This window comes from Urocampus carinirostris, chromosome 6 (genome assembly GCF_059441175.1).
Source record: "Urocampus carinirostris isolate Australia breed hairy pipefish chromosome 6, RoL_Ucar_1.0, whole genome shotgun sequence".
Taxonomy (NCBI): Eukaryota; Metazoa; Chordata; class Actinopteri; order Syngnathiformes; family Syngnathidae; genus Urocampus; species Urocampus carinirostris.
Window position 1 is genome coordinate 5856919 of NC_142354.1, and position 13673 is coordinate 5870591.

General features: G+C 41.2%; 1 protein-coding gene across 1 annotated transcript in view; it reads right to left on the reverse strand.

Annotated features, from left to right (window-relative positions):
• Positions 1-7701: 7701 nt before the first annotated feature.
• stab1 (stabilin 1) overlaps positions 7702-13673 on the reverse strand; it is a 126129-nt gene continuing 120157 nt past the window's right edge. Inside the window, exons 66-69 of the mRNA XM_088337594.1 lie at positions 12120-12224; positions 8412-8561; positions 8188-8292; positions 7702-8079 (exon numbers count right to left, since the gene is read on the reverse strand). Coding sequence (XP_088193720.1) covers positions 8011-8079; positions 8188-8292; positions 8412-8561; positions 12120-12224 — 429 coding nt within the window. The 3' untranslated portion in view covers positions 7702-8010. The remainder of the gene's footprint in view (positions 8080-8187; positions 8293-8411; positions 8562-12119; positions 12225-13673) is intronic.

Below are 13673 nucleotides of genomic sequence, written 5' to 3' on the forward strand. Positions count from 1 at the left end.
ACCTTCCTCCGGGGATAAAGCCGGGGCATCGGACCGATCTGAGGAGTACTGACCCCCCCCTTATGCCGCTCCTGCCTCCCACCTGATTGTTGGTTTCTGTCTTTTTTTCCCTTTTGGGACTTCTGGAGCCGTCCCTTAAGGGGGGGTTCTGTCACGATCTTGTCAGTTGACCTCTGATTACCTTCACCTAATAATAATAATATAATAATAATAATTTCCTTGTATTGTCATTCTGTGTAACAATGTACACAGAACGAAATGTCGATTGCACCTGACCCGTTGTAGCGAGCCGATGCAGCCGCAGCCAACAGAGGGCGCCGCCGACCACTTTTAAGTCTTAGGAATGACTCGGCCGGGGCGCGAACCACCGACCTCCCAGTCTCAAAGCGGGCGCCTTACCATCTAGGCTACTGAGCTGCGCTTACTCCTTCCTCCCCAGCTGCCACTTGTGTCCTAATTATCCCTCTACCTATATAAGGGCTTCCTCTCCGGTCACTCTTTGTCAGTCCGTCAGCGAACTCTCTGCCTCACCACCTGTCACCGGCCGCGGGGGCCTCCTATTTCACCTGCCCAGTGAGCACTAGATTGCTGTTTTTTCCTCTCTCCCTGATCACCTACTTGTGCTAAATGTATTTGTTTGATCTTTACTATTATAATGCTATCTTTTACTAAAGTACTTTGATACCTTTTCTATTTTTATCTATTTTTAAGTTAAATGTAATTCATTGTGTATTGGATGGATTTTGATGATTTGATGACTGATTAAATTGGGCTACTTCATCCAAATCTGCTACGTAGTTACTTTCAGAATAGTGAGCTAAATTTGGGCGTCAGTAATCTGAGGGGTAAAAGAATTACTATTTAAATGAAATAAATAGTATCTGTAACTAATTGCTATTTTTCAGTAACACGCCCAACACTTTTAATACACTATAAGCTTATCACAAATGTTGAACCCTTTATTGGAATGACGTGCATTTAGCGCTCAAACAATTGCAATTAGTACATTAATTCTGATATGGCAAATAATGATCCTACATGACAACAAACAGCTCTGGACTTTTATGTTTATGGAATGTTAAAATGGTGTCCTGGGATTTCTTGTTCTCATTTCAGACGAACTGTTTGTTTCGGATCACACATAGAACTTGGGACTTTTATGCATAAGTTAGTGTTCTCGTTTGCCCACGTCCCTGCGTCCTAGACGCATCATTTTTGCTGGGGACGCATAGTGTCAAGTCAACGTGCGTCCCAGCAACTTTTTTGACACAAAATTGTCATTTTTACCCAATTACATTTTTTTTTAAACAAAGATTTACCTCACTCCAAACTTTTCGTCAGGCAGATTCGCCATTGTTGTTTTGGTCTTGCGGTTCGAGTTTTCGTCGGCACGCCGATCTCGGCAAACGAGATCTCGTTGTTTCGAGATTACGTCAAGTATGACTCCGATAAAAGTTAGTATTATGTGAAAATCAACACAAAATTGGTAATTTCTTCAGTGTCAGTAATAAGTCAAAACTTAATGCAGAAAGTGATAACAACGGCAATAATCCCAGCACGAAAAAACGGCGCAGAAATTCTTCGGAAGATCGCGAAGGCAAGGAAAACACGTGTGTTGAAGCCAACGATGCGACGACAGAAAACAAACAAAAGAATACTCCTAGCAAGGACTTTCCTGCCAAAATGGACTCAATTATATTCCTGGTTACGCTATGAGGATGATGATAATGGATTGGACCTTGAGAAGGCATTACAACTGTGGCGGGACAGAAAACCACGGAGAATATATGAATTGGAAAATATGAAGTGATAACTTGCTTTGTATTACCAATTAACTGTGATGATTAAAACTGCACGAATATATAGACTAATATTTCAGCAATATTATTTTGTATAATGTACAATATTTTTGTGAAGTGAAAAATCTGAAGTGATAAATGCTTTGTATTATCAATTAACTGTGATGATTTAAACTGAATGAAAATATAGATTAATATAATTATTTTAGCAATATTATTTTGAATAATGTGCAATATTGTTGTGAACTGAAAAATCTTGAAGTGATAACTGATTTGTATTACCAAGAAACTGTGACGATTAAAACTGAATGAATATATAGATTTATATTATATATTTGTCGCCGATTTACAATGTCAACCTCGATAACACTACATTTTGGGGACCCATAGATCTCTGTTGGGACCCATAGATTTTTGAGCATGCGAGTCCCGGGACCCATCACTTTTCACAGGTAAAATGAACACTGATACGTTTGCGTAATGTTTCCTCATTTGTGAAGATTTCTTACCACATCGCCATGTTTCATACGGCCGGCAAGAGCCCATTTGTGCCTAGCTCAGCGCATTTTGCGACCATGACATTCATTCAATAATTAAATGCACGCACACATGATACGTCTGTTTTTGTGTGAACTTGTAAGAGCTTTTATTTTTGGATTTTGTGTGCGCATTTTTTTTTCTATAAGATTATGTTCATTTTTGTTTTGTGCTCTTTTAGTCTCCTAGGTTTAAATTTTATTTTAAAATTATATTTTGCCTTCATTTTGGGGATGCAGCTAATGTTACGTTGTGTGACACACTTTCAAGTCAGTGGGAATTGCTCCTTCCCACTATATGAAAACATGAGTGTCTTTGTTTCTAATCAAGGAGTGAGATTTCGTTGTTCTTCTCCGCGTGTTTGATTCTACATCTAGGTTAGAAAAAGGCTAGAGCAGAAAAGCTCTGTTGTGGTTTTTGTTACAACGAAACAAAACAAAAAAAAACAATATATTCTGGGCCCTGTGAACAGAACAAGCTTTGTGACGGCACATCACAAAAGGCAGTCAACAAAATGGCGACCGGTGCTGAGAGAGCGCGAGAGCCAGTGAGGGAGCGAGTAAGAGGTGGGGAGAAGGGAGGAGGTATGCAAGAGGAAGTGAGATAAAAGGTAGGTGATAGAGAGAGGGACACAAGAGAGAGAGTGGAGGAAAGAAAAAGACATAGGGAGAGAGGCCTAAGGGAGAGAGGCCTAAGAGAGAGAGAGAGAGAAAAAGGGGGAGGAGAGACTGAGGTGGGAGGAACGAGATAGATGGGGGAGGGGTGAGGGAGGGAGGAAAAAGAGGGAAACAGATTAGACAGAGGTAGAAGGATAGTGGGAGGGGGGTAGAGATAGGGGGTGGGGTAAAGAGAGATAGGGTAAGAGAGCAGGAAAGAGGGGTTGGTTAGAGAGCTAGAGGGGAAGATGAGAAAATAAGTGGGCTAGGAGTGAAAGAGCGAGCGAGGGGACTGAGGGAGCGCGGATTGGGTGAAAGGGAAAGAGGAAGAGGGAGGGGAGAGAAGGGTGAAGGAGATAGAGGGGAAAGAGGGAGTTTGGGTTGAGAGAGAGAGGGGAGGAGAGAAAGGAAGGGGTAGAGAGAAAGAGAGAAAAATATGGAGGGGGAGTGGGAGTGAGTAGGACAGGGAAGGACAACAGAGTTGGGTGGGGTAGGAGAGAAAGGGGGCAGTGGGCGGAGATAGAGAGGGGGGAGGAGAGAGATGAAGGGGGGGGCGAAAAAAAGAGTGATAGGGAGAGGGGGAGCAGAGAGATACAGGAGGGAGAGGGATAGAGAGGGTGGAGGAAAGATAAAGAAAGAGGGGGTGAGGAAGGAATCCGAAGGGTAGAAGAGAGGTGGAAGGAGTGAGGTGGCACAGGAGAGATAGAGATGGAGGAGTGAGTGAGAGAGGGTGGAGCCAGAGCGAGGGTAAGGAAGGGGCATGGAAGGTAAGGAAGGGAGGGGGGGCGAGGGGATAAAAAGAGAAGGGTGGTAAAGGGTCAAGAAAGAGAAGAAAGAGTGCGCAAGAGGGAAGGAAAGAACAACAGGTGGAGACTGGCTTCTGAAGAGACCGATTCACTTATAACAGTGTATGAAACTTCAAATGAGATACCCATCAGGTGAATAAAATATGAATAATGTGAAAAGGATAAAACTGGAAGACTCATATGAATTCGCTACCTGCTGCTGCCGATCATGGTATGGAACAGTACTACATGATTGCATTGCCAGGCGCTAGACCGTACAGGCACACAATATGATATATGCAATGATATATCAAAATATTCTAACATGATCTAGCAGTGTTTTTTAACCTTTTTTGAGCCAGGGAACATTTATTTCTTTGAAAACATCCTGCGGGACACCACCAGCTGAAAATGTGATTTAAAAAAAAGCTTGACAATAAAAGTGTTTTTAATATTGTATTATAATGACTTGAACAGGAATACAATAAACACAAATCTTTCATATTTATACTCACTCAGTTTAAAACCTGGTGTTATCACCACATACCAAGCATAACACAGTTGGTGCCATTGCATCGCCGGTTAAAGTGAATTCAAATAAAAGAAAGCTTTCGCTGTATTGCCTCGCACCAGAAACTTTACTGGGTGTCGTTTTGACGTCCACTCATACTACAGTCTCATCTGGGTCCGGATTTTGTCCAGGGTCCAATTCAGAGTTAGCATTGTGTTTTTCAAATGAAATTATTCATTTTAGAAGATGGCTGAATCTATTTGACCCTACTTCGAGTAGATAACCTGGTAATAACATAGTAACAAAATTGTAACAACATAGTAAAAACATGATAAGTTGTTATTTTAGAAATTCATATCAAACTGGGTGGTATTTGCGCTAATTAGTGACAAAAAGGAGCTCTCAACTCAAAAAAGGTTGGAGACCCCTGTTTAAGAGTGTCTAAGACAGTCATGTCCAAAGTCCAGCCCAAAGGCCAGTTAAGGCCTGTGATCACATTTTTACTGGCCCGCAGCCTCTCTGTCATGAAATTAATAATATGTGGCCCGCCAGTAACTTTGACCGGAGTATAAAAAAAAAGGAACCAAAAAAAATTCATCATTTCACCAAATGATGGCAGTAGCTCTTTGGCCATCTTGCCCTTGGGTTGGGGTAGCCAATTCCAACATGGTGACTGTCAATAAAAGAAGGAAAGTTGATTGTGCGGGCAGACATCTGGACAAGGAAATTGGAGTTTTTTTTCACCAAAATCCAAAAAAACTGCTTCTCCTGAATTTGCCAAGGGCTGTGGCTCTTTTCAAAGAATATAATATCAAAATGCACTGTCAGAAGAAACATGCTGACTACAAAAAGATAACTTAAAACACTGTGAAAAGGTAAGGCAACTGGAAGCTGTTTTAATGGCACAGCAGCGCTTTTCACAAGACCCTGCGAGTCAAATGAAATGCAACAAAGGCAAGGTCACGACACAAATCGAAGAGCACTGCAAACCTTTCATGAAAGGTGAATTAATTAAAGACGTTCAAAGAATGCCAGGCTGAAAATTCCCTGTCAAAATTCATCACAATCTGAAAAACTAAACATTGTATTTTACACATTTATCTAATGGTAGGTTCTAGGCATTTCTAAGCGTGGCCATTTGGAGATAAGCAGTTGACAGCCCTTAAAACTTAATTTGTGTATTTTAATTAGGGCATTTTTTTAGACATAGTGAAAAAGTTGTGAATGTTTTACTTCTCTTTCCAGAAGTCAATCCATTATTGTACACACTTGCACGTGATAATGGAGCATAAACATGGATCCCGGGTTGCATTGACGTTCGTTTTGGGCTGTTTTTAATACAGAAAAGTTGCATAAACCTACGTAGGTTATTTCATTGGTGAACCAATATCTCAAATCATTTAAATCGGTCACTTGACAAGTGGGTCGAAGCCAAAATAGGTCATGCCGTTTTCTCAATAAGTCCATTCATAGGCTGTGGCAAGCTAAGCACCATGAAAAATGCTTCCATTTGGCCGAGAGTAGTTCCAATCATAAGGCCAGAGGCTAACGGCCATATTGGAAATGATCTCATGAGTTTTTTTTACATTTGAACGGAAATTATGGGGCGAAACAGATTACAGCATGGATCGTCAAACAATGCAGAAATGTTTTAGGCAGATTTTTTTTTTTTAATCAGTCATCATATTATTGTGTTTAGGAGGAAATATTTTACATGGTTGGATTCACAAGAGGGCAGCACGGCGGCGTAGCGGTTAGCGCGTGTGCGGCACAGTTCTGAGGTCATGAGATCGTACCTCCTGTGTGGAGTTTGCATGTTCTCCCCGTGCTTGCATGGATTTCCTCCGGGCGCTCCGGTTTCCTCCCACATTCCAAAAACATTCACGTTAGGTTAATTGGCCGGTCCAAATTGTCCCTAGGTGTGAATGGGCGAGTGAGTTGTCTGTCTGTGTGCCCCGCGACTGGCTGGCAACCGGTTAAGGGTGTCCCCTGCCCACTGCCCGAAGATAGCTGGGATGGGCTCCGGCACCCCCTCAACCCTACTGAGGATAAGCGGTGCAGATAATGGATGGATGGATTCACAAGAGTCTTGTGAATATTACCAGTGTCGAATAGTTTCATGAGTGGAATTTCACAGCACTTTTGGGTGCGATATACTGCCTTTACCTTGTTTCAGATTGATTGTGACGTTTCTGTGATTAGTATGTTTTGATACCCAAATAGTTCATCCCAAGATATGTGGCGTGTCGTATTTGAGTGACTGGTGTCATTGTAAAGACTTGACTTTGTTTAACAAAAGTCTGACGGCTCGCAGAATGTTGAGGGGTATGAGTCCCAAAAATTACTGCGAGAATATGCTTAGCGGGGCAAATTTGAGTTGACAGTATCCCACTTTAATTTAGCAAAGAAACAAAAACTAAGAAACCGCACGCACATAAAGTAAGTAAATGATCAAATTAGTTGGTTTAGTTTTTTTTTGTTTCAATACATTTGCAACATATTTCATGTCACAGACCAGAAACGGACACAGGACCCAATAGCGCTCGTTTTCTCAGTTTTTATTGATAAAGAGGGAGAGTAAGGCTTGCTTCCACGATCCGATGGCTGACGGACAAAAGGAGCGAGCGGTGCGGAAGTGGCACTTCCGTGTCTGGCGAGGAGGATCGGAGACAGGCGGGAATAGCAAGTCGTTGGCCGGGACTGGAGATCAAAGGCGGTTTCGAGTTCGTAAGCGAGGTCGGTAGCAGGAGGCAGGCAGAACGGGGCGTAGTCAGGTCCGGAAACAGGTTGGCAACAAAGATCAGGCAGAAAACAACAGGGCAGGAACGGAGTCGGACGAAAAGGCTTACTGAGCTGAAGGGAACAGTTCGCATAACGAGCTGACGGCTTCCTAGAGGAAGCCGGGGGTTTAAAAAGAGAGTGTCCACCAATCAGCTGTCCGGGCTGTTGGCGCTAATTAAGCCGCCGCAGTTGCGCTCAATCAGCAATCATGACATCATATTGTTATTATGGGGTATTGTGTGTATAATTGTGAGTAAAAAAATAAGTATTACATAACAACTGTTGTTGTATTCAGTTTTCATAGTTGGTTTGAGGGTGGGGGCAGAAGCGGGGCATGGAATTCTCTTATCTGAAGGCCCCTCTCCCTGTTTCTCCTTGCAAGTTTAAAATCCATTGAATTCTTCTTTTCTTATTTTAAGTATCTAGTAATTTCGACTTCACATTAATACTCTCCCGTTAGCCACCACAGTTAACAACCAACTCTTTATTTTAATGCCCAATGAAAAATTCAAGATTTCACATCTGGAAACTGCCATGGAAGCAGTTATTAAAGGGGGTATGAGGTATTCAAGAGTTTAGGCTACTGTATTTCATGAAGCGAATACTTTTCCACGTCAAAAAATGGCCAGCCCTTTCCTTTTACGAAATATTTTTATTGAACATGTTTCTTTTACTAAGCGAGATGTCACCCTAAAAACTAAATCAAGCTTCATCAGTAGACATTAGTTGATCTGTGAACCACAACAGCCCCTAGAGGTCTATCAACCAAGTGGAGAAGGACTCTTGAACTTAGAATACTCAAAAGAGTCTCGACATTAAGTTGGTAGTAAACAATTGGTTCAAAACTTTATTAACAATCACTTTGTCGTCTAGTTGTGCGACAGGCTTCAATTTTGTCACATGCAAGAGATGTCAGTAAGAAGTGTTGACCGGCAAACACACTACTGGTCCAGGTCCAGGATCTTCGGAGGTTCCTCAGGTTGTGCTGGCTCCGCACCCTGATTGGTCTCCTTTTCATTAGAATGGAAGGTGAGCATGAACACCGAAGAGCAGATGAAGGACATATCACTCGTCATTCGCGCAAAATAGATACAGGCAGGCTAATTTAGAGGACTTACCCCAAAGGGCTCGGAAAAGGCTCTGCTCCCACTGTACAAAGGGTTGGGGATGGAGACCAGAGCAGGTTTGGATGGTCCGCCTGCTGTATTGTCCTCGTCATTATTCTGAGAAAAACATCTTTATTGTTAGCAGCGGTGACGGGTCAATGACCTCCATTTTCAAGCTAGCCTTTTCAGTCCAGCACCCCCAGGCCCCCTGTGTGTGTGTGTGGTGTGTGTTTCACCTTGAAGTATTGAAACCGGAAGGCGTCTGTCTTGTGTTTGAAGATGTAGCAGCCTATCCCTGCTGCCACGCCAGCCAGCAGAAGCGACACCAAGATGGCCGACACTGTACCGCTGGAGTGGGCGTGACCACGCCAAGAGTGTCGGGGAGCCTGGGTTGTCAAAAAAATGCAGCTGAATAACTTGGTCAACAACCAGAAAAAAAGACCATTGGGGAGAAATCAAAAGAATTTCAGACCGAGTACACCCCAAAAACCCACTAATGCTTCTGTTAGGTGTATGCTCAGTAGCCTAGATGGTAAGGCGCCCGCTTTGAGACTGGGAGGTCGGTGGTTCGCGCCCCGGCCGAGTCATTCCTAAGACTTAAAAAGTGGTCGGCGGCGCCCTCTGTTGGCTGCGGCTGCATCGGCTCGCTACAACGGGTCAGGTGCAATCGACATTTCGTTCTGTGTACATTGTTACACAGAATGACAATACAAGGAAATTATTATTATTATTATTATTATTATGTTGGTATTCCAATGGACTATAACATCATGGATCAGAGCTTGGTAATCTAGTCTTTGAGTAGTGCATGTTCTGCGTGTTTTCGGAGGTTTTTCTTCCTTAAATGATACAAATGATCAGCTCATAAGCAACCTGGCAGGAACATATTAACTAATTTACTGCCAATGAGGGCTTTAGACATAAATTATCAGTCTGCCACAAGAGCAAATCCCATTGAATGTAGATGTAAATGGTTTGCATTCATATAGCACTTTTCAAGTCAATGAAGACCTCCCAAAGCGCTTTACAATGTGCTTCACACTTTTCCCTTTTACACACTAACTGATAGCATTGCCACTTTGCTTACAGCACTAGTGGCAATGGGCTGTTCTTGAAGCTAGCACAAACTAATAAAAAGACAACAACAACAAAAAAGCAATTTTTTCTTTTTCTTTTGAGTTTTCTTTTTTGTCTAATTTGTTTTTTCTTTTATTTCTCTTTTTTTCTCTTAATTTTTTTCTTTTCCTTTTTTAAATGTATTTTTTCTTGACTTTTTTATATTCTTATTTCTCTTCTTTTTAAAGTGATAAAAGGTGTATTGCTGTCACCTTGAGTCTCATATATGGTCTTCTTCCATTGTAATTTTAGCACTCGTTTTATGTTGCACAACAGAATAAAGTCACATCTAGTGGGCAAATAATACACACTGTGCCTTTAACTTTTACATTAAAGCAGGGGGCTCATCCTGGGTGCCGCAATTGGCTTCGGGGCCGTACGTTTGAAAATGATTCTTCAATGCAAGCAGGCATAATGAAAACATAGACTATGTAAGACTTTTTCAAATACACATTAAATAATGTGGGGGGAAGTGGGCGTGGCTTTTTCAGGAACAACTAACCAGGGAAATCAATGGGGCACACGTAAACAAAGAATTTACAGTGTGCAAGTGTTCTGAACTTTGTTTTTTTTATTCGTAAAATTATTAAGATATAATTTCAGAGTAACGTGCTCATGTGTGGTGTCAGTATTTAGGGAGTTTCATATTTGCCACCCAATCAAATTGCTCTACATTATTGTACTACGTTTGTGTCTAAAGTTTGTTCTTTGGCTTTTCATCATAAAGCGTCTCAACAATGAACATAGATTGTTTAATGAGCTTCCACATAAAGGATTATCCAGTGATTTACATCCAAATCGGGGCCTGTTGGTGTAACCTTCACTGTAAACTGTAGTTAAAATTGTGTCCTACATTTTACTGGACGGTAAGCTCAACCATTAGCAATGTCTCGTCCTTTATATGCCATAAAGTGCAATAAATTGAAAGATTGTGCTAACTCTATTTTTTTTTCGAGCCATATGTACTTAAGAGACATACACGACTCGCGAGCCATAGGTTTGCAAACTCTGGTTTATGGGGAGGCCCTAATCTTATCATGCCACCTGTAAAAATGAGTTTGATCTGCTGTGAAGCGTGGACTTCCGCAATTTCCCCCCTTTTTGGCTGTTCACCCTTTGTTGTACCATTACTGCACAATCAGGCCTGCTAGGGGATTGGATCCGGCCCGCGAGACAACGCTCAGTAAAGCGTAAGAGAAAGAGAGCTGTAGGTTGAAATAGGTCCACTTGATGTTGCCAAAGCCAGGTGCCTCTCACAAACGCTGCACTTGCATTTCTCTCTCTCCTTCTCTCTTTCACCACGCTCTCTCTCTCTCTCTCTCTCTCTCTCCCTCTCTCCCTCCCCCCCCCCCCTCTCTCTCTCTCTCTCTCTCTCTCTCTCTCCCTCTCCCTCTCTCTCTCTCCCTCTCTCTCTCTCCCTTTCTCTCTCTCCCTCTCTCTCCCTCTCTCTCCCTCTCTCTCTCCCTCCCTATCTTTCTCTTATTTCTTTGTCTTATCTACTAAACCAGCCCCCGAGAGAATGTTCTATCGTGTGGCCCCCGAGCTTAAATGAGTTTGACACCCCTGCATTACTGCATCCGCCTGCGACACAAAGCTAAAGCATTCTCCACAAAAACGACCAAAACATAAACCATTCCTAACCTCTTCAACTACTTAACACGTAAAACATTATGGAGACTGGTTGGTTATGGTGCTGGTGTTCCTCAAATGACATTACAGTGCAGGATGACAGAGACAAGACACGCTAAAATACATAATAAAACGTATTATTGATTTTATGCAATAACTTTACTATTTCCATACCTGTCAAGCTGTACGGTTTTGCCGTACAAAGTACTTTTATTATGCATTTTAAGACGTGTACGACGTACAAGAAAATCTGTACGGAAAAACGCAAATTTGTCAATAATGGGTACCATCCGGTAAACACCGACTATCACGAAACGGTAAATCAATCAAGTCAAACGAGTTCTCCGCGGTAGTCTCTATCTCGGTATCGTTTTTTTCTGTTGCAAACGAAGTGAGCGGTTTGATGTAGTGAAAGGAAGTCCGTCTTTTTTTAGAGAACCGGATTTTTCGGCTCAACTCATTAAAGAGAGCCGCCTCTTAAACGGCTAATTGCTTTGATAAATTAAATTACGAAATATTATGTTGTATTAAGAAGTTAAGAAAAAAAGTATAAAATGATAAAAAAGACAGGTTTGTGGTTATCCCTTTAATCAGTATATTACCAACAATAATTTAATGCAGAAAATGAATTCATAGTTTGAATAAGAAAATGTATTATTCTACATACTTAGATTTGTATGTATTTTTCCTTCTACAGTGAACGTCCAAGCTACCTAATTTTTGAACTTTTTTTTACAATAAACCTCATTCATCTCGAGCAACTCAGGATCTCACAACAAAATGTTAATTAACAGTATACATGATATAACGAAACACATGTACAATATAACATGTTAAACTACATAAATAAACACGTTTGAAAAAAAAATATGGTGTAAGATTATTTTGTATTTTGCAAGGGCATGGAGCCTGGAGCTTGACAGGTATGTATTTCCTCACATTTTGCAAGTTTGAAAATTTGGGGATAGCTTTAAATCTCATCAGGTTAATTTTGAGAATCAATCTTAACAAACATATTGTTCTGTTCTGTTTTGAAAGGTCTAATTTCCTCTTTGTTTTTTGTCAGTAAAGCGAGGGTGGACAATTTACTCCTGCACCTCTGTACAACTGAATCTTCAAATGATATCCTATTTGCGTGTTTGATGCACCTCTAATCAAGGGCTTTATTGGGTAAAGTCATTCCAAACGATCCAATTTACCTGTGCTGGTGGAGCAGTGAGCGGCGCTTCGATGACGTGAATGATGCCATTCACTGCTGGGATGTCCCAAGCCAGAAGGAGGCGCTGGTTCACCAGTTTACGACTCTAAGGGGAAAAAAACGTTCCAAGGGGGATTAGAAAAGAAAATGATCTTGAGTTTAATGGTGTGTGGGCGCAAGCACGAGGGCGCGTGCGTTTTAGTGATTGAAACTCCGGCCCTTTTTTCCAAGAAAAGGCTCTCTCGACTCGGCTCACTTAAATGAGACGGCTCTTTCGGCTCCCAAAACGGCTCTTCAGATTGTTTTTGTTGCTTTAATCTAAGTAATACAAACTATTCTGTAACTTAACATACAAATTGAATTGGGAAAAAAAGGCATAAAAAATACATTTAAAAATGAGAAAAGCTAAACTAACGAGAAACATATATACAACAGGAAAAAGAGAAAAAAACAAGGGGAAAAAATAAAAAGCTTTGGAAATAGAAACAAAGAAAAAAAAGAAGGAAAGGGATGAAAACAAAAACAAAAATGAAAAGGAAAAAAGCTCTAAGAAAGAAAATACAAGAAAAAAGCTTGAAAAACAGACACAAAAGAAGAACAATAAAAGAAAAAAAGGACAAAAAGACAAAGAAAAAGCTTGAAAAAAAGAAGGAAAAAGAAGTAGATAGTTGGGAAAAGTAAATACCATAAATTCCGGACTATAAGCCGCTACTTTTTCCCAAACGTTCAACCCTGCGGCTTATACAGTGATGCAGCCAATTCATGTAATTTTTCTAAAGGCTTAAAGATTTAGACCGGCGGAATATATGCGCCGAGGAAGACTGCAACCTCTTGGCTTGTGCATAAATTAAATTAGCGTAAACATACCCTCATCATGCAAATTGCAAAAAGAAAGGCACATCAAAAAATCCACCATCACCAACAGGTTGTGAAAAGCCGGTCTGCTGCGTGACGGAGAGGAGGGCACAGAATCAGGAGTGGATGATACTTTCAGCGACAGTGACAGCGCGAGTGAGGCTGCGGGAGCGTGGGACGACGTCTATATGACAAAGTTTCTTTACCTTTGGTAATATACACTTTTTTCCTTGTATTACTCTCAATGGGACCCGGACTCTGCAGGTCTGCATCAAACCTTAAGTACCGGTATCATTTTCCGTTCATTTTGGCAGCTGTGATTTTTTGACTGTGTACTTTAATGAAGGACATTCAGTTTCAATCGCGGGACTTAAAGTCGGGTTTGGGTCAATTTTGTGTTTGTGTTACATTTTTTTAATGTGGGCGCATCCGGCTTATATACAGGTGTGGCTTGTGTAAGTACAAAATCGGTCTTCCTCTTAAAAGGTGGTGGGTGCGGCTAATAATCAGGTGCGCTCAATAGTCCAGAATTTACGGTAGCGATAAAAATAAACTAAAAAAAAATAAAGAAAAATGACCAGAGAGAAAGAAAAAATAAGAAGAATAAAGCAACAAAAAAATAAGTAAAAGGCTAAGAAAAAAATAAACAAAAATAGGAAAGGGGGAAAAGAGCGGGAAATAAAAGCAAGGAAAAAACACA